General features: G+C 38.8%; 3 protein-coding genes across 4 annotated transcripts; 2 read left to right on the forward strand and 1 right to left on the reverse strand.

The window, feature by feature from the left end:
* The first annotated feature begins 269 nt into the window (after positions 1–269).
* Positions 270–12,930, forward strand: LOC106089197 (vacuolar-sorting protein SNF8). Its single transcript, XM_013254991.2, has 4 exons — positions 270–696; positions 1,193–1,322; positions 12,435–12,581; positions 12,639–12,930. Exons 1-4 carry the CDS (start codon positions 357–359, stop codon positions 12,778–12,780), a joined length of 759 nt encoding a protein of 252 aa, XP_013110445.1. The 5' UTR covers positions 270–356; the 3' UTR covers positions 12,781–12,930.
* On the reverse strand, positions 12,904–22,186 carry LOC106089196 (probable DNA double-strand break repair Rad50 ATPase). Of its 2 annotated transcripts, none has more exons than XM_013254988.2 (10): positions 22,119–22,186; positions 21,978–22,050; positions 21,681–21,866; positions 21,498–21,611; positions 18,875–19,031; positions 18,427–18,809; positions 18,219–18,371; positions 18,070–18,119; positions 17,601–17,669; positions 12,904–13,103 (listed from the first exon to the last, which is right to left on the reverse strand). In XM_013254988.2, the coding sequence occupies exons 1-10, from the start codon at positions 22,154–22,156 to the stop codon at positions 12,965–12,967; spliced, it is 1,362 nt and encodes a 453-aa protein (XP_013110442.2). In that variant the 5' UTR covers positions 22,157–22,186; the 3' UTR covers positions 12,904–12,964. The 2 variants fall into 2 exon arrangements, with proteins under 2 accessions (XP_013110442.2, XP_013110443.2); XM_013254989.2 differs by having other exon boundaries at positions 18,231–18,371; positions 22,119–22,178.
* Positions 22,187–22,428: 242 nt separating this feature from the next.
* LOC106089198 (protein chibby homolog 1) lies at positions 22,429–22,812 on the forward strand. Its single transcript, XM_013254992.2, has one exon. The coding sequence runs from the start codon at positions 22,463–22,465 to the stop codon at positions 22,790–22,792; it is 330 nt and encodes a 109-aa protein (XP_013110446.2). The 5' UTR covers positions 22,429–22,462; the 3' UTR covers positions 22,793–22,812.
* The last annotated feature ends 1,283 nt before the right edge of the window (positions 22,813–24,095 follow it).

The raw sequence follows: 24,095 nt of genomic DNA on the forward strand, positions 1-24,095 counted from the left end.
ACGTATAGTAGTAATGTCAGGGGAAAGGGGGTTGAACAAATCAAAAGCGAACTTTTTCGTTTCGCCCTTTGTAACTTGTTTCTAAAACCCGATTACGGTGGAGACAATCGAAACAGTTTAACCGGTTTTCGATTTTGACAACCTTAGAAACGGCCGCCATCGGCCAACTTTTTTTGTTCTATGTGTCACGATACGGCATCACAAAAATGTATGATTAATCTGGCATCACTATGCAACTGAGCAAATGACTAATATCAGCTGTTTTTGTTTTAAATGTGAGAATCATAAACATTTTTATTCTCAGGCTGTTTAAATATTAAAAAATATTACTTATAAATAGTTAATAGTTAGCAAAAATGAGACGTAGAGTAGGCTTAGGAGCTATTCAACAACAGCAATTGGCTGCTGAAAAACTGAAGGACAAGGGCACAGATCTGCAGGAAAGTCAATTGGAGCAGATGACCAAACAAATGGAAGTGTTTCGGCAAAAACTTGAAGAATTTTCCATAAGCCATAAACAGGATATTAAGAAAAATGCCCAATTTCGTAAACAATTTCAAGAAATGTGTGCAGCCATTGGCGTAGATCCCCTGGCTAGTGGTAAAGGTTTTTGGAGTGTCTTGGGAATGGGAGATTTTTATTACGAATTGGGAGTACAGGTGGTGGAGGTATGTTTGGCGGCGAATCATAAAACAGGTAAGGTAAACATATTTAATGAATTGTTTTTTAAAAGCTAGTTCATGCAACATTAGAGTTTAGTGCATCTCTTTTGAATGAGATAGTATAAACAAATTTTAAAATCAAATTCGAATCATCTGCATTTAAATCGCCAAAGAAATGTATTTTTGACTATCGATATCCATACGTCAAGAATTCGATCTAGAATCTTTACTGACCCAAGAATGCTTTCGCCACTTTAAATAACCTCGTTTCACACCAGAATACTCACATCCCCACATGCAAGTATGTGGCTACAATAACAACTTATGGACCATTTATTTATTTAATCAGATACTTTAATTTTGGCTCACCAAAGTCAATAGAAAAATTGGAATGATCTCATCGCTCCCAGAATTCTTGATATCTCATAACTGAAAATATATCTTTCTAAATAATATAAATTATGAAGATGTTTATGAAACCCAATCGCTTTACATATTTGTGTGTGTTTTATGGCATTTGTGCCTTGCAGGTGGATTAATGGAATTGAATGAGTTGAGAAGACGATTAATTGCTGCCAGAGGACAAAATGCTGTACATCAAGAAATAACAAATGAAGACATTCTAATGGCTACAAAAAAGCTAAGCATATTTGGAAATGGGTAAGAAACGATTTTGTTATCCTTAGTATACAACTTCTAACATTTGCTTACTTATTTACCACTTGGGCCATAATGGATTCTGTTTACTGAGTGCGAACTCGAATAAGTTTGCTCGCCTTTCTATCTTGTACTTTGAAGTTGCCTCATGTTATCGAATGCTTGACCTCTCACTAATTAGATTTATTGTTGTAGTTGTAGCAGTGTGCAGAACACTGAAGCGGCAGCCCTTGCCGATGTAGGGATTCATAGGGTCAGTCCGGTACGTACAACCGGCTGCCATGGTATTGAATTGGGAGTACTCTAATTAGTGTTCAGATGGAGCATGTAATCTTTTAGTGGCTAAGAGGACTGCAAATGAAACATGGGGGATGGTTCCTAAATCGAGATCTCCATAGCCTTGCCCAATACATTTTGCAACACCAAATTTTGCCCTAATTTTTTGAGTTTTTTTAATTAGAAACAAAAAACAGTTGGTCTTAGGTAGACACAGTTCCAACAACAAAATTAAATAATCAACCTTATTCCCGTTGTCGAAGGCGAAAATCGACAGCAGTCGTAGTTGAAGGCGAATTTCACATTTCAGGGTATTCTGTAATTTATTCGCCTTCGAAAGCTTGATAATTAAAAAATATTATGTTAAATAAAAACAAGTAAAAAGACGTTAAGTTCGGCCGGGCCGAACTTTGGATACCCACCACCTTGAGTATATATGTAAACCACCTTTCATCAAAATTCGGTAAAAATTTCATACCTTATACTCATATACCTCATACCGATCTGAACTATATACGACACGGATGTCGAAAAGCCGAACATAAGTCACTGTATCAAATTGGAGTGAAATCGGATTATAAATGCGCGTTTTATGGGCCAAGACTTTAAATCGAGATATCGGTCTACATGGCAGCTATATCCAAATCTGGACCGATTTGGGCCAAGTTGCGTAAACATGTCGAAGAGCCTAACACTAAGCACTGTCCCAAATTTTGGCGAAATCGGACAATAAATGCCTCTTTTATGGGCCCTAAACCTTAAATCCAGTGATCGGTCTATATGGCAGCTATATTCAAATCTGGACCGATCTGGTCCAGAAGAAGGACGTCGAAGAGCCTAACCAAACTCACTGTCTCAAATTTCAGCGACATCGGACAATAAATGCGTCTTTTATGGCCAAAAAACCTAAAACCTAGATACCGGTCTATATGGTAGCTGTATCCAAATCTGGACCGATCTGTGCGATATTGCAGAAGTATGTCAAGGGGCTTAACTTAACTCACTATTCCAAATTTCGGCGACATCGGGCAATAAATGAGCATTTTATGGGCCCAAAACCATAAATCAAGAAATCGGTCTATATGGCAGCTATATCCAAATTTGAACCGATCTGGACCAAATTGAAGAAATATGTCAAAGGGCCTAACACAACTCACTGTCCCAAATTTCAGCAAAATCGGATAATGAATGTGGCTATTATGGGCCTTACACCATAAATCGGAGGATCGATCTATATGGCAGCTATATCCAAATCTGGACTGATCTGAGCCAAATTAACGAAGGATGTCGATGGGGCTTACACAATTCACTGTCCCAAATTTCAGCAAAATTGGATAATAAATGTGGCTTTTGTGGGCCTAAGACCCTAAACCGGAGGATAGGTCTATATGGCAGATATATCCAAATCTGAACCGATCTGGACCAAATTGAAGAAATATGTCAAAGGGCCTAACACAACTCACTGTCCCAAATTTCAGCGAAATCGGACCATAAATGTGGCTTTTATGGGCCTTAGACCCAAAATCGATGGATCGGTCTATATGGCAGCTATATCCAAATCTGGACCGATCTGAGCCAAATTGACAAAGGATGTCGAAGGGCCTAACACAACTCACTGTCCCAAATTTCAACAAAAGCGGATAATAAATGTGGCTTTTATGGGCCTAAGACCCTAAATTGGCGGATCGGTCTATATGGGGGCTATATCAAGATATAGTCCGATATAGCCCATCTTCGAACTTAACCTGCTTATGGACAAAAAAGAATCTGTGCAAAATTTCAGCTCAATATCTCTATTTTTAAAGACTGTAGCGTGATTTCAACAGACAGACGGACGGACATGGCTAGATCGTCTTAGATTTTTACGCTGATCAAGAATATATATACTTTATAGGGTCGGAAATGGATATTTCGATGTGTTGCAAACGGAATGACAAAATGAATATACCCCCATCCCTCGGTGGTGGGTATAAAAAATAATATAAAAGAAGGTTCCATACTTTTTGACAAACAGACGCGATGCAGTTTAGAATGCAATTTACTTATTTATCGATTGTTTTTGTCAAATTTGACAGTCAAAATCGTCTTTTGTGATACCAAACATGTAAACGAATGTTCGTCTTCGATAACTATAATACAATTTTGTAAAAAGTTCGACATTCGACTGCGCCATCGAAATAAGGGGGATTATAAAAAAATTGAAGTTATGTTAGAATAGATTAAAAAAGGCCATAAGCCAGTTTCTAAAAGAAACTTAGAAAAGCCTAAGTTTTCTAAAAAGAAACTTAGAAAACCTAAGTTTTCTAAAAAGAAACTTAGAAAACCTAAGTTTTCTAAAAAGAAACTTCGAAAAGCCTGTGTCAGGAATCCATATACCTCTCTCAGTCTATTTTCATGAGATTATTAAGTCTGGTATGACTTCCGACCCTGAATAGTGCGAAATTTTCCTTGCGAAGGCTGAGCGTTGATATAAAAAATGCTCGATTGTCTCCTTGTGCTTTCCATAAGCTCTGCGCAAGTCGTTTCCAGCGTTTCCTGCACCTATATTCCGCAGGTACGTCTCCTTTTGACAAACTTCTAGCTCTTAATGCCAGTTAGTCCTTTTTTTTATTGTCTCTCACCCCAATATGGCTCGGTATACAAATTATGGGGATCGTGCCATATGTAAGCGTTATCGCCCTCGTTATCGTAGCAATAGTCATTTGAATATTCACATTCATGCTCACAATCTGAGGTCTCGTTCTAGCACTATTATAGTGCAGGCATTCCTTAATTGCTCGCATATACGTCTGAAGGACCATTCTGTCAGGCGGCATTTTTATCCCCCAGCTTCGACCCATGTAACAACTTCCAATTGTCATTTTTGGGATCCCCTTATTCCTTCCAGCATTCTTGGTATTTGTGTTTTACAGACGACCTTAAATGTCATCGCTGGTATTTGGTGCGATGGGTGGGTGAGCGAAGACAATGGGTTTACTTTGCACTTCCTCTCTTTCGCGGTCCACCTTACTACCGATATGACCAGACCTCACTTTTCTAAAACCAACGTACCATCTTTAACTTAAGTCGGACAGCACTCATTAATATGTAAGATGTTTGCCCCTGTTCCTTAATGGAATGTTCATAGGCAAATTTTCATTTGCAGTGAACAGGTAGATGTTAGTTTTCTCAGGGTCTACGGTGAATCTCTTCGGACTTGCCCAGTGTCATTTCCAAGGAACTCTCGTCCTTTTTACTTAGAACATTTTCATTCCTAACCCAGGTTCAAATCCTTAACCGGCGTGGGTCATTAATAGACTGTAGTCATACACACACGAGCGGCGATAGAATAAATCTCGATGTGCTCTGGAATAGTTATTGCTTGGAACTTTGAGCTTTGAACCTTGTATCAAGTTATATGTATTAAATAAAATCAAAGTTTAGTTGCGAGGCACCAGGCAGGTACACAGTTTTCGGATGATGGAATGCTCCGGAGGAAGTAGCTGCAACTTCTGTGGCAAATAATAAGCAGTATCGAGTGGAGAGTCTCAGTTAGAGGTCGAACGGCACCGGATCTTGCTTAACCCGTTAACGCCTGACCCCGATTCTGTTGTCTCTTTTTTTTTAAATTTTCCTAAAAAATAAAAAGGTTTGGTAAATTGTTTTCTCTAAAAAATTAAACATTTTTGAAAAAAAAAAATAAAAAAACAAAAATTCTTTTAATTTTCTAATCTACTATGATTTTACAAAAAAAAAATCATTTTCTTAGTATTTTATGACCATTTAGCGAAAAAACTGGATTTTAATGACCTTTACAGAATGACGTTTCCAAAAATCTCACTCGTAAAAACTTTGAGTGTAACAGCCCAGCATTTACAAACATGTTAAGGTCACCAACAACTTAACTGCATAATATCTCAATGTTAAAAATAAACAATTAGGATACCTACTCTTTTGTGTTATGTTAATCTCTTATAAAATTACAATGTTACAATGTGATAATGTTACGCTCTAGATAATCGGTAACTATTGCTGTCTCACTCTATCTTGTTTTGCATAACATATAATTACTCTCTTTTGTCAAGACTCAAGATAATTGTAATCTAATGAACGCTCTTTTGCTCAAGATTTCGATAGTTAAGAATAATTGTTTTTGTAATTCTTTCGAACATAGATTTTGTTTCCACTCTAGATGGTTAGAGTGATTCTGTGAAAGTCTTAAAAGCTATGTACATGTCGATAAAAATCATCATTCTTGTCAGACTGTTGGACAATAAAGTTGTTTAAACTTAAAACACGCTTGTTTTACTCGAAAGGCCTAACAAAAATATATAATAACATACAATATAAAACCAAAATATTCGCTTAGACTCGGGAAGACTTTAAGACTACCGCAGCTAGCGAAATCCTAGGACGAATACAGTGCAGTACTGCCTTATTCTAGTCCAGGAATAAAATTAAAATAAAATAAAATTTAATTTAATTTATTAAAAACTAAGGTAAAGCCCTCTAGTTGGACCATTATCTTGTCCAAGAGGACTCGTCCCTTACAATTGGCGCCCAACGGAAAATTTTGGAAAAATAACTTTTCAAATCAAATCGAAAATTTAAACCATCGAGGCTTCAATTTTGCTTCACGTGGATTTATTGGTCATCATATATTGGACTCATAAGCAACGGTAAATCATATGTGTTGTTGTTGTTTTGAAATTGCTCCATCAGTGATCAATAGGTGTTGTTGTTGTTAAATTGGACCTCTGTGATCTGCCTATAATTGTTGTTAGTACTACGTTTGCCTATGGTAGCAAATAGTTGCTAGAGAACGTGTGGCTCTAATTACGATAAAATAATAAAACGAATTTCATCGCTTGAGGTATGCCAAGAACTACAATGAACTCAATAAATGCTGTAGGCCCGATTCCAGAGCAAGCACTTGCTGGAGGCACAAGCACTTCTTCGACCGTTCCAAATACTCCTCAAACCCCTTCTAATGCACCATCTACTAGAAAACAAAATCCTGCTCCTATGCAAAGTAACCCTGTTCCAAATCAATCTAGATCCAATTCAAATTCCGTCCCCGTTACTGTGAGCCTTTCAGAAAGCCAATTTTCCCATCTATTAGGAAATTCTGTCCGTCAAGAAAGTCGATCTACTTTTAGCTCTTGCAGCGCACGTTTCAATGGTGGTCGAAGCACAGCAAAAGTCGAAGATTTTATTGCTACGATCTTGGTGTACAAAGAGGCAGAAAATATGTCAGATTCCATGGCTCTTCTTAGCCTTCCATTGCTACTCGAAGGTTACGCATCCTCTTGGTGGCAAGGCGTCAAGTTTGAAGCCGGAACCTTTTCAGATGCCATAGCATTATTACGCGATGCTTTTTCACCGCCAAAACCAGATTGGAGGATCTACTCTGAAATATTTCAGGATAAACAAAGACCTTATGAGTCGACTGATAGTTTCGTGTGTAGAAAGAGAAGCCTTTTCGCTCAGTTAAAAGAAAGACTTCCAGAGAGCACTATTATAAACATGATTTTTTCACAAATTAGTATTCAAATCCGAGAGAAAATTCCTCGCGAAAGCGTCAAGACTTTCCAAGAACTTCTATACAAAGCTCGAGATATTGAACTGTCAATAAATGAAAATAAAACTGAAGGTAACAAAACGTTTAGTTCCTCAGAAAAACCACAAATACGCTGCTCTTACTGCAGAAAGAAAAACCATACAGCAGATGTGTGTTACAAACGCATTGAAATAGAGAAAAGGGGGAAACCCGAAGAAAATAAAATTAACTGTTACGGATGCGGCGCTGTGGGATATTACAGATCCAATTGTCCAACTTGTAATAACCGTAACATCTTAGAAAGTCCAAAAACGCTTGATTTCAATAGCATACAGACAACCCTCGTAGGCCACGACGTGCCCACTGTTGAAATTAATGTAAACGGCTTGAATGGCGAAGCTTATTTGGACACGGCAGCGAGAACCAGTGTGGCAGGGTACTACTTGTTTCAAAAACTTGTCGAGAAAGAAGTCAAATTCCAGAAAGTATTCGCAGAAATAACCTTGGCAGATGGAGCTGCTCGAAAAGAAGTTGTCTGTTCTACAATTGTGGATATAATAATAGGAAAACGTCTAAAACGTATAAGGTTTATCTGTCTTCCAAATGCCAGGTGCAATAGGACACTTTTGGGCATTGATTTTCTAGAGCAGGCTGGCATTGTAATGGATTTAGCCCAAAGGGTCTGGTATTTTAAGGACGAGCCAAAAGAATTTTTCAAATTTAAAACGAAAACGGTCAATGTCAAAGGTATCGCAGTTAGCCAAGCCCACATAGAAGATGCACAACCAAAATCATCTTCAAATTTGCAAGATTTCATGTCATGGTTTGAGTCGAATTGTAAAGAAAACCCACCATTGGGTGAGTTGTACTCAAAGCCCGAAAATTACTCACCTGGGGGCTTATTTAAAATTTTTGAAGACTCACTGCCAAACGGGTTTGAAATGCCTCAATCAGCTGATTTATTTCCTCCTTTGAAGAAAACTCGCAAAGATTCAGAGTCTTGGAGTCCATTGGCATTTGAACTGAATTCCCTCGATTTTAATATTTGTGAGGACGAAAATTCGTATTTGGTAGAATCCCAGAAACGGGAGCTTTTATCTTTCTTGACATCCCATGAGGATATATTTGAAAATATTAGCTCGCCCATTAATGGTATTACGCACAAAATCAACACGGGTGGTCATACACCCATATCAAATCCGCCATATAGAATTTCACCGGCTATGAAGGAAAAGTTGAAGATGGAAATAAATTCCATGTTGACAAAGGGTATAATTGAAGAGGTTGAATCACCTTGGGCTTTTCCCGTCGTTCTTATACCGAAAAAGGATGGTTCCATTCGATTTTGCGTCGATTACCGAAAACTAAACGCAATTACAGTTACAGATACATATCCTTTGCCACGTATGGAGGACCTTTTACACGCAGCAAAAACAACACCCTTTATGTCAACCCTCGATTTAAAATCAGGTTATTGGCAAATACGAATGTCAGAAGACGATAAGTTGAAAACGGCTTTTACTACTCCTTTCGGCATTTTTGCTTTTAATAGAATGCCTTTCGGCCTTAAAAATGCGCCCGCAACCTTTCAAAGGATAATCGATAAATTTCGTTCTAGTCTCCCAAGCATATTAATTCTGGCCTATTTGGACGACATTATAATATGTTCGCAAAATTTTGCTTCCCACATCAAAGACCTGGACATGGTATTTAAAAAGCTCAAATTTATTGGATTTCACCTTAACAAGGATAAATGTTTTTTCGCTAAGCCGGAAGTCAAATACTTGGGCCACATTTTAACACAAGGTGGTATAAAAATAGATCCTGAAAAGTCATCGGCAATCCTGAATAGACCAATTCCTAAAAATGTTAAACAGCTTATGTCTTTCTTGCAAACATGTTCCTGGTTCAGAAGGTTCATACCTGATTTTGCCAAAATATCAAAGCCATTATCGAATTTAACAAAGAAGCTTGCTGTATGGAAATGGTCCGAAGAGGAAAATAAATCGTTCGAAAAGCTAAAAAGACTGCTTTCATCACCACCAATTTTGCAACAAGTAAAAGAGAATCAGCCGTTTTTCTTAAGGACAGATGCAAGCAATTATGCGATCGGGGCTGTTCTACTTCAGGGGGAGAAAGAGGACGAACAACACCCAATTGAATATGCCAGCCGCCTTCTCTTACCAGCGGAGCGAAACTATTCCACCACAGAGCGCGAAGCTTTAGCTGTCGTGTGGGCAGTTCAGAAATTTCGCGGTTATATAGAAGGATCTGAGGTTTCTATCTTGACAGATCATCAGCCGCTGAAGTGGCTATTCTCCTTAAAATCCCCAACGGGCCGTTTAGCTAGATGGTCCTTGCTATTACAAAGTTACAATTTTACAATTAACTATACTCCCGGAAGACAGAATGTCATAGCGGATACGTTATCCAGACCACCATGTTCTCACGAAGTATGCATCGAATCCTGTGAATGTAATGCTATAGATATTGACTTACCGCGAAAAGGACTTGAAGACTTTCGTCAAGCGCAGCTTGAAGATGATGATCTAAGGCAAATTATTACATCATTCGAAAAGGATGATGAGAATGTACTTAGACATACAAATCGTGGATATATGATGCTTGACGGTGTACTGTATAGATATTGTTGTGAACAAGATTCAGAGAACGGACAGTTGGTCCTTCCAAAATCACTTCGTGATGAAATTTTATATAAATACCATAAGGATGCTATATCTGGCCATTACGGAAAAGATAAAACTACTAGCCGAATAACAGCACTATTTTATTGGCCAGGGATAAGAAACGATATTGGGAACTATGTGAAATCATGCGAAGAATGTAAGCGTTATAAGCCTTCAAACATGAAACCGTCCGGATTATTACAAACAATATCCACTAACAAGCGTTTTGAGATAATTGCAGTGGACCTCTTTGGACCCTTGCCAAGGACAATAGAGGGTTATCAGTGGATATTAATCGTAGAAGACATATGCAGTAGATGGGTGGAGTTATTTGCTCTTAAGGATGCCACTGCAGAAAATTGTGCTATAACTTTGTTAAACGAAGTGGTTTTGAGATATGGGGTCCCTCGTAGAATACACACAGACAATGGCACTCAATTTATATCGGCATTAATGCAGAAACTAACATTTTGTTTGGGAATTAAACAAACTTTTACCCCAATTTATCATCCGCAATCAAATCCCGTGGAAAGGAAAAATCGCGATTTGAAAGCGCAACTTTCCATATGCGTAGGTACAGACCATAAAAAATGGAGTATAATGCTACCAGCAATAAGATTTGCAATGAATACTGCAAAGTGCGACAGTACGGGACAAACAGCAGCGTATCTTACTTTCGGAAGAGAGCTTCGAACGCCAACGGAAGTGCATTATGACTTTAGGGCCATCGTAAAGGCTGAAAACTTTGTCCCACAAATCACACCATATTTATTGAAACTAGCCGATACTTTGGAGATCGCCAATGAAACTCAAATTAAAATGCAGGACAAAAATAAGAGGGTAGTGGATCTCAAGCGTAAAAGTCAGCCAGACTTTCAAGTCGGATGTAAAGTTTTGGCAGAAACTCATATATTAAGCAAAGCTAAAGATAGCATAACCTCTAAGTTCGTTCCCAAAAGAGATGGGCCGTATGTAATTATTGCAAAGAAAGGTTCCAATTGCTATAGTATTGCGGCTATTAATGAACCTAATCTACCAGTAGCAACAGTACATTCGTCTGCTTTAATACCATACGAAGGCGAAGATATGGATCCTGTTTATCCAAAACGTAAACGAGGTCGCCCTTCCAAAGAAAGCCATGTACAACATAAACAACAACACGAGCAGCATCGTTATCATCACAAACAGCAACAACACGAGCAGCATCGTCAGCCACATAAACAACAACATGACCAAAATAGTCAACAACAAACCGAAAAGAAACTTCAGCAGCAGCAGGGACAACATGGTAACCAACAAGAAACCCATTGTAGAAAAGAGCCATCACCAGCACCGAGGAGGTCTGCGCGTTTAGCCAAAAATATTTAATAATATTCAGTTACATCATCGTGGCGATTGATGCAACTGAGGGGGAGGTTGTAACAGCCCAGCATTTACAAACATGTTAAGGTCACCAACAACTTAACTGCATAATATCTCAATGTTAAAAATAAACAATTAGGATACCTACTCTTTTGTGTTATGTTAATCTCTTATAAAATTACAATGTTACAATGTGATAATGTTACGCTCTAGATAATCGGTAACTATTGCTGTCTCACTCTATCTTGTTTTGCATAACATATAATTACTCTCTTTTGTCAAGACTCAAGATAATTGTAATCTAATGAACGCTCTTTTGCTCAAGATTTCGATAGTTAAGAATAATTGTTTTTGTAATTCTTTCGAACATAGATTTTGTTTCCACTCTAGATGGTTAGAGTGATTCTGTGAAAGTCTTAAAAGCTATGTACATGTCGATAAAAATCATCATTCTTGTCAGACTGTTGGACAATAAAGTTGTTTAAACTTAAAACACGCTTGTTTTACTCGAAAGGCCTAACAAAAATATATAATAACATACAATATAAAACCAAAATATTCGCTTAGACTCGGGAAGACTTTAAGACTACCGCAGCTAGCGAAATCCTAGGACGAATACAGTGCAGTACTGCCTTATTCTAGTCCAGGAATAAAATTAAAATAAAATAAAATTTAATTTAATTTATTAAAAACTAAGGTAAAGCCCTCTAGTTGGACCATTATCTTGTCCAAGAGGACTCGTCCCTTACATGAGAATATTTTTTGTTTGATTTTTTGAGCTATAAAAAAATTGCCGCTCTTCGCGGAAAAAACATGACCTTATATGACATGAACAAATTCCAATTGCATTAGGATACATTTTTCTAACTCGAGCTAAAATTTTTCCAAGACAGCTCTATTTTTGGGATTTTTTACCCATTCGTCGTTAATGGGTTAAATACTGAGTGCCTATGATGCTGAGGTATGACAAAGCAAGTCATTGGCGCCTTCAAATATCCAATGGCCATCATGTTCCCGCGGCGACCGGTACTATGGACCGGAACGAGCATCCTCATCTATAGGAGCTTGACCAGAATCGCTACGTTCACATAAAAATGTGACTACTACTACAATAACATAGCCTTTCTCTATACTATGCATCCATTCCCTAACATTTTTCTTATTCAGTCTCTGAGAGCCTGGTTCATCTTAAACTAGTCATCTAGGATTCAAAAACTGTCCCTCGATCCCTCATATTTCTTATGCTTACAGATTCGTGGTTCATAAATTGGGCAAAGGAAAATATATCCTACAATCCATACCCGGAGAGCTGAGTATGGAAGAAACTACGATACTAACACAGGCATCGAATACTGAACAAGGCTTTGTAACTCTTACGATGCTCATTGAACAATTGGGGTATGTATACGAAAAAAAAATCTTTAAAAATTTTTTCTAACTCAATGTTGCCTTTAGATGGTCTGACTATAGAGCCCGCCAGTCCTTGGATAAAGTTGTAAGTGAAGGCCTATGTTGGATTGATGAACAAGATGAGGAAACAAGTTATTGGTTTCCCAGTTTATTCCCTGGCCGAACGACTCAAGTGAATTCAGCATAAGGCAATACTCTAAGGAAAACAGTTTCGTTGTTTTGTTTTTTTGAAAAGTAGGTATATATATTTACATAAAAATATAAAACAAATAGTGATTCTCACACAAGTGAGCAACAATAAAAATTTGTATGTAAAAAAAAAACAAAACATCCTAAATGCATATGAAGTTATTAATCGATTGAATTCAAATTCAGTTTTGGTCATTTTTGGTGGATAAATTTCTGGCTTTCAGCATACTATTTTCCGCTTTTAGGTTGGTAACTTCAGTTTGTAGTGCACAGATTTGTTTCTCAAATAAATGGGTTAAGTTGTGTATAGTCGAGCGGTAACTGGAAAATAAAAAAATTATAAATATGTAACTATAAACACAACTAAAAGTGTGCTAAGTATGGCCGTGCCGAATCTCATATGCCCTCAAACAGAGGTATAATAATTTCGTCTTTCTGTTTGTAACATCTCGAAATATGCGTCTAAGACCCCATAAAGTATATTGGCCATATTGGTCCATGTTTCGATATAGCTGCCATATAAACCGATCTTGGATCTTGAGTTCTTAAGCCTCCAGAGGGCTGAAATTTTGCACATAGTGTTTTGGTATCACATCCAACAACCAAGTATGGTTGAAATCGGTCTACAACCTGGTATTGCTGCCAGATAAACGGATCTAGGATCTTGACTTCTTGACTTCTTGAGCCGCTAGAGGGCGCAATTCTTATCCAATTTGGCTGAAATTTTGCACGAGGTGTTTTGTTATGACTTCCACTGTGCTAAGTATGGCGCAAATCGGTACATAATCTGATATAGCTGCTATATAAATCGATCTGGGATCTTGACTTCTTGAGCCTCTAGAGGGCGCAATTCTCATCCGACTGGGCAGAAATTTTGTACCACGCCTTCTACCATGACCTTCAATTTACGTGTACAGTATGGTCTGAATCGATCTTTTTGCTTCTTTAGCCCCTACAATGCGCAATTCTTGCCCGAATGGACGGAAATATTACACAATAACATCTACAATGTTCAGCATTCAATTCATTTATGGTCCCAATCGGACTACAGCTTGATATAGCTCCAATAGCATAACAGTTCTTATTCATTATTCTTTGTTTGCCTAAAAAGAGATACCGCGCAGAGAACTCGACAAATGCGATCCATGGTGGAGGGTCAACAATTGTGTTGTTGCCGATGGAGGACTCCAGCGGGTCGATTCGGTACTTACAACCGACTGCCATGAGATTGCCTATTTGACCCATATTTGGCAAGGCTGTTGGAAGTCATAGCAAAATCGGTTAGCTGAATCTGGAAATGAACAGGGTAGTCAACGAATATAAGCGGAATTTGTGGCTGGAACACTTGGAGCAATGGAACTTGGGTACCGGTTTAGACAAGCTGTGGTCTACTGTTAAGTCACTCTCGAACCCCGATAGATGGGATGACAGGACCTCAGTCACTTTTGCTGACGTAACCGTGACTGATCCGAAGAGGTGCGCCAGGTGGTTCAACCGTCAATTTATTGTGCAACCCGAGAGTGATAGGGCTGGGATGAGAGCCATTCGTCGTATCCGTGGTCTTGGCGCCATGGATTACGAATGTCATCCATGGCGCCAAGTCGTCCAAGTCGTTGAGTCCCGACGGATTCTTTACACTGATGCCGAAGAAGAATCTGGATCAACCTGGATTCGAGAACCTTAGGACTGTCCTCAACCTGTCTTTGAACACTTTTATAGTACCCGTTGTCTGGAAAATGGGCAGAGTGATCGCCCTACTGAAGCCTGGAAAGGAGTGAGAGGGAGTTGTATAGACCAAGACGCTTGAGGGACTTCCCCGAGCCTTGTTGGAGAATTTGGATCCGCCGAGCATCAAAATGGATTTCGAAGACTGCACAACAGTACAACAACTGTTCTGCATAGCATTTGCCGTATTTTTTCAATCAGCCCAGGCCATGTGATAGGACGGTCCTCCTGACACTGGATCTATCGAAGGCATTCGACACGGTCAGCCATGCCAAACTATTTGAGGACATCGCCAATACGTCTCTCCAGCCAGTCGGACGGTCCTCGGTACACTGGATCTATCGAAGGCATTAGACACGCTCAGCCATGCCAAACTACTTGAGTTCATCGCCAATACGTACCTCCAGCCAGACCTGAAGCGCTGGGTCGTGCATTTTCTGTGTGGAATTTAGGGATATGAAATCGAAACACCGTAGAGTGAAACAGGAAGATCACAAAGGCAAGGTGATATCTCCGGAATGTTTAACCTTTACCTATCCTTAATTCCACCCCCTCCAGATGACATAGAGATCGTTTCATATGCGGACGTTTGTATGATCATGGCATCAGGCCTCCCACCCATTGATGTCATCTGCGATAGGTTAAACGTCTACTTCAACGAGCTTGCCTCTTATTTCGCTGCAAGAAATCTGAATCCAAATCTTCAGCCACATAGTTCACTACAAAAACGCATGAGGTGCGTAGAGAGCTTAAAATGACGATCGACATTAGTGACAATTCCGACCATCAAGTATCCCAAAATACTTGATGTAACAGTTGACAGCTCTTACAAACTCTCTTCTCAAACCACAGCAAGTCAAAAGTAGCAACAAGGTCTTCAAGTTACTTGCCGGCAGCGCTTGAGGTGCTGCCAAAGAAACCAATTGGCCGGTCTGTGGTAAGTTATGCAGCGCTAGTGTGGTCTCGTCAGCTCTGTGACACGCAATCAGAATGCCTTCCTCCGAACTCCGACGGGCTGTCTCCTCAGTTCTCATGTGGACCACCTCCATCATGAGACAAAGGTCCAACCCGTGCGAAGACATTCCCCCTTATTCCGGTTGGCGATGGCTTAGTCGAATGTCGACATTTTTACAAAATGGTATTATGGATGCCGAAGACACATTTACAGTTTACATTTTTATACCCACCACCGTAGTATAGGGGGTATATTCATTTAGTCAATCCGTTTGCAACACATCGAAATATCAATTTCCGACCCGGCAAAGTATATATATTTCGGATCGTCTTAAAATTCTAAGACGATGTAACGATGTCCGTGTGTCTGTTGTAATCACTCTACAGCCTTCAAAAATTGACATGTTGAGCTGAAATTTGGTACAGATACGTCTTTTTGATGCACGCTGGTTAAGTTCTTGAACGGGCCAAATCGGACCATATTTGGATATAGCTGCTATATAGGCCGATTTTCCGATAAAGGGTCTAATACCCATAAATCCTTTATTTTTAATCCGATTTCGCTGAAACATGAAACAGTGAGTAGCTAAAGGCTTCCCAACATTAGACCCAAATATGGTTCAGATCGGACTATATTTAGATATAGCTACCATATATACCGTTCAGCCTATAAAGGGTGGTGAAGCCCATAAAAGCTTTATTGCCCGATTTCGCTGAAATTTGAAACAGTGGGCTAGTTTAAACCTCCCGACATCTGACCTCAATATGGATTAAATCGGACTATATTTAGATATAGCTGCCATATAGACCGATCTGCCGATAAAGAGTCTGAAGCCCATAAAAGCATTATTTTTTTAACCGATTTCGCTGAAATTTAAAACAGTGACTTGTTTTGAGCCTCTCGATTACCGAGCTAAATAAAGTTGAGGTCGAACTATATTTAGATATAGCTGCAATATAGACCGGCCTGCCGATACAGGGTCTGAAGTCCATAAAAACTTAACTTTTAACCGATTTCGCTGAAATTTGATACAGCGCGTAGTTTCAGGTCTCCCAATATCGGTCCCAAATATGGTTCGGATCGGACTGTATTTAGATATAATAGTCATATAGACCAATATGCCGATTAAGGGTCTGAAGCCCATAAAATCAATATTTTTTTAACCGATTTTGTTGACATTTGAAATACAAAATTCAACAGTGACTTATATTTAGTAGACCACTCAATGTCCGTGTCGAATTTGGGTGCATAAGTTATCCACTTTTCACCGGATTGCGACGAAAGAAGGTTTACATATTTATCCGAGGTAATGGGTATCCAAAGTTCGGCCCGGCCGAACTTAATGCTTTTTTACTTGTTTGGTATGACGTAAGTCAAACTCGACTGTAAAATTTGACGAAAACGATTGCATTCTAAATTACATCGGGCCTTCGACAACGACTGCTGTCGATTTTTGACTTCGACAACGGGAATATGGGTGATTATTACATGCTGTCTAAGCAGAGACCATCCAAATCATCATATTGTCCACCGCCTTGAAGCCTTAAGGTAGATCTAGAGAACGACCGCCTCCCATTGCACCTGAAGATATTGACCTCCCCCGTTAAAACAGAGAAGTTCTGGCTGAATTGCAATCCGGCAGATGCAGCCGCCTCAATTCCTACAAAGCAAGAATTGATGCCGACGTGCAGGATGTGACCAGGGACCACACAACACACGTCACCTGTTTAACTTCCCAGCCAGACTCTCTCTTATCAGACCCAGATCCCTATGGATGCACCCCATCCTAGTCGCAGAGTTCCTGGATCTGGATACTGACGAAAAATAGAACACAACACACTGTTACAACAATAACGACAATTGTCAATTCCATGGCAGCCCGACCCGATGGAGTAATTCACCGTCAAGTGTTGCCGCCTCCATGTACAACGCATTGCTACAACAACAACTGACAATATTGCTATTGCAGATTAGTCTGAAGTCGGCATTCGTTATGCCAAATTCATTACCGCAGGGCCGATGTTTGTCTGTCCTATTACCTTATTGGTCATTTTAATTGTTTTTGTAAGATTTTTTAATATGAACATTTTGTGTGTTGTGTGGCAATATTTGATGTAATATAGTGTAAAATTTTTTACCTTTCTTGAAGTTGTTTATTTTTTTCCACATAATACTTGATTTCTACCTCTTGCTCATCCAAGGACTGTCTATACAAAAAAAAAGAATGATGAAAATATACATATCGATGGCTTAATATAAAAAGGGCCTAACTCGAGTTTTGTTACTTTAGAGGAGAAGGAAAAAATTGGCATAGACCTTTATTGAAATCGTTATAAATCTGTTATTTGCAATAGTGTCCGCCTGAAATTTTAAGGCAAGGTGCATTTGACATTTGTCTTACAGAATATATAAAAAAAAAACGCGAGGTACATTTTTAGTTTCTTTACAGGAGTAGAAAGATACTTGACATAGGTCTTTTTTTGAAATCTTTTTAAAACCCGCTTATTTAAAATTTTGAGGGAAAAAATTGAGTTAGGACCTTCTTATGTTAAGCCATGGATATATAGAAAATGTAATAAAATTATTTCTAGTATTATGTCGTTATACTTCTTTTGGCTTTTGCTATAGCTACGGTGATGCTGCTGCTCCATTTCATGCTAAAATATAAATTTAATTAAATGTGCAATTTATTATTATTTTCAAAAATAAGAATTTGAAGAAAATTGAGCTGAAATAGTTGCCTTTTTTCTCATTACCAATTCACTTACAATTCGATTTTCCATTAACTCCAACTGTTTCAATAGTTTTTCATTATCACTCGCAGCATTTTTATATTTCTCCTCGAGTCGAAAGCATTTGGTATTCAAAATTTCATAGAGTTTATTTTGATTTCGAATCTGCTCTTCAAGCTGTAAATATATCACCCATCATATCGTATTCTGTAGTTCTTGTCCCCAGTATTACCTTGGTTTTTTCCTCCAGTAATGCCTTTTCTTTTTGCAAATTAGCTTTTCGCATATCTTCCATTTCCTTTTCAACTTTTTGTGCAGCCTCTTCCATTACTTGGCCTATGGTGGATGCTATAGTTTCACATTCCTCCTGAAGTATGCGTTGGCGATCTAAGGCCTCTTTTTTATCGGCCATGGCTATATCGGCCACAGTTAAAGCTTCTTGAACCTTCTGTATGGCAACTTGTTCACGTTTATATCGCTCATCCACCAAACTTTTCGAGAGTTTTAGTGATTTTTCCAATTCCACACAGTTTTCTTTGTATTCATTCAATTGATGCTGTAATTTTTTTAAAATTCCATCTGTTTCCAGATATTTGGATATTTCCTTGTTCTTTTCTACAAAGACAAGAGCAAATATTAAGTTTGTTTTGCTGCCCACGCTGCCCACGCTTCCTACTAACCTTCAATGGAAACTTGCAGTTTTTCAATAAAATCCTTCATGTGTTTCTTTTGATCAAATAGGTTTGTAATGACTTGCGTTTGCTCCTTAATCTCGGATTTCTGACTCATGATAGTACTTTCCAATACTTTGATGACGGCTGTATATTTCTGTTTTACCTATTATGGTGAAATAAGAAGAAATTTTGTATATAATTACCCAATGACCTATCAACCAATATCTTTACAAATCAGATATGTACATCGAGTTTCAAGAAAATCAAAATACTCAAAATTTTTAGCATAAAAATCTGAAAGAGCAAACAAAGCTCGCTCTATAGAAAATGCAACATGCAGCTTGGACATGTACCACACACCCCCCTGCCCATGGACTACAGGCCGATTAGTCTCTCATCTTCCGTCCTAAACTTAACACGTATTTAAAAACCTTCTCGACGCTTACACTTAGGTTCGCACAGTGGTCGCTGCCGATGACCAAAATTCAAAAAATTAAATTCTTATGTTTGGTACCAAATATGTATGCATTAACTCTTAAGAGCTTATGCGGTTAAGCATCTTAAAAATCTCAAACATGTGATTGATTCATTATAACGGTACTATTGAATAATAGCACCAAAAGAGAGAAGATGTAATTAGTTGTTGTTGTCGTTGTAGACTAGAGCTGGCAAAATATCGATGGCACTATCGATATTTAATATTTTGACTGAATATCGATTGATGTTTTCCCGATGGCTACTATCGTAAAAGTTAATTTTTTGACAAACTAAACAAAAATAAGCAATCCGACACTGAATGCATCCTTTGAGATACACTGCGCCTATAGAGGGCGCAATTTTCATCCAATTAGACTGAAACCCCTTATACACTGCTTATCAAATCCGGATTTAAGGCTCTCGTCAGCTGATTTTTTAAAGAGAAGATAGATGACCGAGCTGTGAAAAAGGGGTTTAACATTTTGTACAAACTCGGTTTTGTTGTAGTAGCGATACTATCGTTAATTTCTCATGACTTATTTTTCAATCAAAAATAAGAACTAAAAATCACGAGATCGATTTATATAGAAGCAATATCAATGCACAGACCAATTAAAACCGAATGCAATCCTATGGCAGCCGGTTGTACGTACCGGATTGACCCGATGGAGTTCTTCATCGGCAAGGGCTGCCGATGATATACACTGAGGCGGCAGCCCTTGCTAGATATATGTGCTAGATATATGTCCCGTTTGACAAGAACAATAACAGTTGCAGCCTTTAGAAAATTTGAGATCGATTGAAAGAACTGAATCGCAGAAAACTAACTACGATCCCATATTTTAGACCTAGCCGATAGTTTGTCGGCGTCGCACACAACCAAATACAAAATTTTACCATGAAGCAACAACCATTAGTGTAACCTACCCATTTGGATAAAACCCTTTGAGAGGCAATAAAATTAACCAATGTGGAAAATAATGAAGTATTAAAAATTCTGGAAGGCTAACACTCTTCTGCGGGGTTGTTGTTGTAGCAGTTAATTGTGTTCTATTGTATCTTTCTTCTGCTTGATTCTGTTGAGTGTCAAGACCCAGGAACTCTGCGACTAAGATGGGGTGCGTCCACAGGGATCTGGGTCTGTGTCGAGTGGGTCTGGCTGGGCAGTTAAACAGGTGACGTATATCGTGCGGTCCCTGGTTACAATCGGGACATACATCATGCACGTCGGCATCAATCCTTGCTCCGTAGGAGTTGAGGCGGCTGCATCTGCCGGAACGCAATTGAGCCAGAACTACTCTGGTTTGCCGGGGGAGGTCAATTTCTTCTGGTGCAATGGGATGCGGTCGTTCTCCAAGGACTACATTTACCCGGCAGCCATTTACCGCATCTGCATGAATGTTGTCTAGACCTGCTTGATATGCCGCTTGATCTAGAGGTTCTCTCTTGTAGCGCTGAACCTCACGCTCTAGATCATGTCGATCTACCTTAAGGCTTCTGAGCGGTGGATATCTATTCACAAGATGATGATTTGGATGGTCCCTGCGATACAAGCCCAAAAGGTATTGCTTAGACAGCATGTATTTAGTTATGTCTTCGCACTGGTAGGATCTTGGTCTCCTGATGGAAGTGGTCTACATGAGACCTGAGGAGACAGTCCGTCGCAATTCGGAGAGCGGCTGCCGGGGTGCCCAGGCCATCCTTCTGCTCATGGGAACAACAGCAGAAGGATGGCCTGGCTTTTCTAATATCAGCAATGGTAGGCGCCTAGTTTTTTTATCGAAGGGAACGTCGCTAAATAACAACTCACATGGCTTAAGACCTTGCAAATGCCGTTAGCATATGTGAGGGAAAAATCACCGTTGTACCCGAAACCCTTTTTAACATACAGATTATGGGTAAATGGTTATTAGCCATGGCTTATATTCTCTGTCGCAAACATCTCAAGACTTTAAATCATAGATGGACAACATACAGTCCCATAGGAAAAACGAACAGAAGCACACGGACAGTGTAAACAATCCGTGTGGCTTCGTTCGACCGACTCTATTTCAAAGCTATTTCATTAAGTTGATGTTGGATGATACTTTTCAACAGCGTTAGTGTGCCCACCACTGCCTTAAATGTAGAAGTTTAAATGATTTTAACTTACTTCGCAAGCTGATGATGAGTTAAAAATTTGATTTCGATAATTTTGAATTTCCTTTTCCAGATTTTCAATGGTTTTTTTGTGGCTTTCATTTAACGATTTCAAATCCTTGTTTTCCTAACAAAAGAAAAAAATGGAGAATATTTTAAAAATTTCACATATCAATTTAGGTCCATAACAACCCACAACTTGCAAATAGTCAATTTGTAAGGAGGCATTTTTCAAAACATCATTGTTAAGCCTTTCCCGTGTGGCATCGTCTCTGGATTCATTGGCTGCTGTAGCGTTTTTAAGTTGCTCCAGTTTATTGTTCAAGAAATTGTTCTCCTCCTTAAAAACCAATAACTGATGCTGCAATTCTTGCTGTTCACTCTGCATAAGGTCGAAAGAAAGTTTGGACACCAAAAAATAGAGTAAATAGCTGATGCTCAGAAAAATATTTATGTATGTGTCTAATTTTTAAAAATATGGTAATCAACTTGCCCTAAAAATTTCCAAATCACGTTGAGTTTCTATTATTAGTTTTTCACAGCCTTCATTGATTTCATTTAAAATGCTGTAAATAATAGGTCAAGTGCAATTTACACAGAATTTTCAAATCTCATACTGAAATTTCATACTGACCTAGACTGATTGATGCCAATAACGGTTTCTGAATCCATTTTTCAATGAACAAAATTTCTTATGGGACATTTTTTATTGAAAAACTTTGCAATCTTTGCTTACACCTTATGCCTACCAGCTAACTACTAGTTATGGTCAACCAACCCCTAAACTAAACCGAACACAAGTACAATGATACCTTGACCACCACCATCTATGTACATCTCTAATAGTGTTTCATAAGGGAAGTGGGCTATTACGACGGTTGCCATGGTTTTTTCAACTTTACATAGCAAAAAATTATTTCCATAATCCTTCTCTTCGTTTAATGACAATTGGCAAATTAAAGGAAAAATCATTTCAGTATGCCTTTATTTAATAAAAAATTTGAATCGAAACCTATACCACCGCGCACCTCACGATGCAATAATGGCTGTCCTATAGTGAATGAAGATTTAGATGATTACAAACAAATTTCCTTGAATTTGGGCAATAAGGAGTTACGCTTTGCCGATGGCATATGGATACATTCATCACGTAAGGGTGATGTGGATGAAGTTATTCGATTAAATCGGCGCCTGAAATCACTAGAGGAAGAGAGCAATATGTCGGATGTAAAAATAGAGGTGCTATTGGATCTATTGGCCGAGCATGCTACAATGATCAATGTTTTGAAATCAAATAAAGAGAAATAAACTAAAAAATTTAAACTTAATTTAATATGGGATGTCTTTGGAAAGCTTGCAGTTTGTCTGGTATATTAGAAACTAACTTCCAATGCGTATTTATCATGTGGCCGCATGAACCCACCTGAGAGAATTTGATAAGTCAATTCAATTTTGAATTCGCCGTACAAAAATAAAAACTTTAATATAAATATTTTATAAATTGTGTTTGCTGCTGTTATGGTTTTTAAACTTAAGGAATATAATGGCACGCGTCTAGCAACCTCATTCACTATCAGTTTCATTTAGGGAACTTAGGTTTATTATGTTGCCCCGAAAGACTCAAAAAGCACAGAAGAACTTTGATAAAATTTACGTCAATACAATGCCAGACATTAGAATGAAGAAGATTAGGAGCCAACATGCATGACAAAACGGCAGGAGGTCTGGAGAAGTTCTCTTCAATATGCCATTTAAAGCTATAGCATTCAAGAATGGTGAAAGGACTACTGCATGAAGATGATTTAGACAGGAAAATAGGTGTTTGGGTGGGCATAATCCTGCACCTAATCCCACAATTTCAGGGCAGTCCCACAATAGGTGCTCAACCGTCTATGAAGTCACTCTCGAACCCCGGTAGACAGGTTGACAGGATCTCAGTTACTTTTGGCGAAATAACCGTGACTGATCCGAAGAGATGCGCCAGGTTGTCCAACAGTCAATTTATTGTGCATCCCAAGAGTGACAGAGCAAGGTGGAGAGTCATTCGCCGTATTCGTGGTCCCCGAGCCAACGATGAACAGCCATCTCAATTTACCGTGGGCGAAGTTACGAATGTCTTCCGTGGCGCCAAATCATCTACGGCGTTGGGCCCGGACGGAATCTCTGCATTGATGTTGAAAAATCTGGATTCACCTGGAGTTCAGTACCTTACTACTGTCCTCAACCTGTCTTTGAACACTCTTATAGTTCCCGATGTCTGGAAAATGGGCAGAGTGATCCCGCTACTAAAATCTGGAAAGGACACGAGTTTGGGGGAGTCGTACAGACCGATCTCCCTTCTCTCACCAGCAGCAAAGACGCTTGAGGCGGTGATATCTCCGGCACTGTTTAACCTCTACCACCCGATTTATAGCCTATGTTTCCTTCCCGACAAACGTACATAATATATGAAAATTTTCAGAAAATCGGTTCAGCCAAGTATCATGTAGTCATAATAGGTCTATGACTATATGATACTTGGCTGAGGTGTGGCGTGACCCCCTATACTTCGATTTTATTTTTTATGCCAGATTCGAAATCTACTCCCGAATACCTTTCATTTGAGCCCCAC

Source organism: Stomoxys calcitrans, chromosome 2, assembly GCF_963082655.1.
Source record: "Stomoxys calcitrans chromosome 2, idStoCalc2.1, whole genome shotgun sequence".
Lineage (NCBI taxonomy): Eukaryota > Metazoa > Arthropoda > Insecta > Diptera > Muscidae > Stomoxys > Stomoxys calcitrans.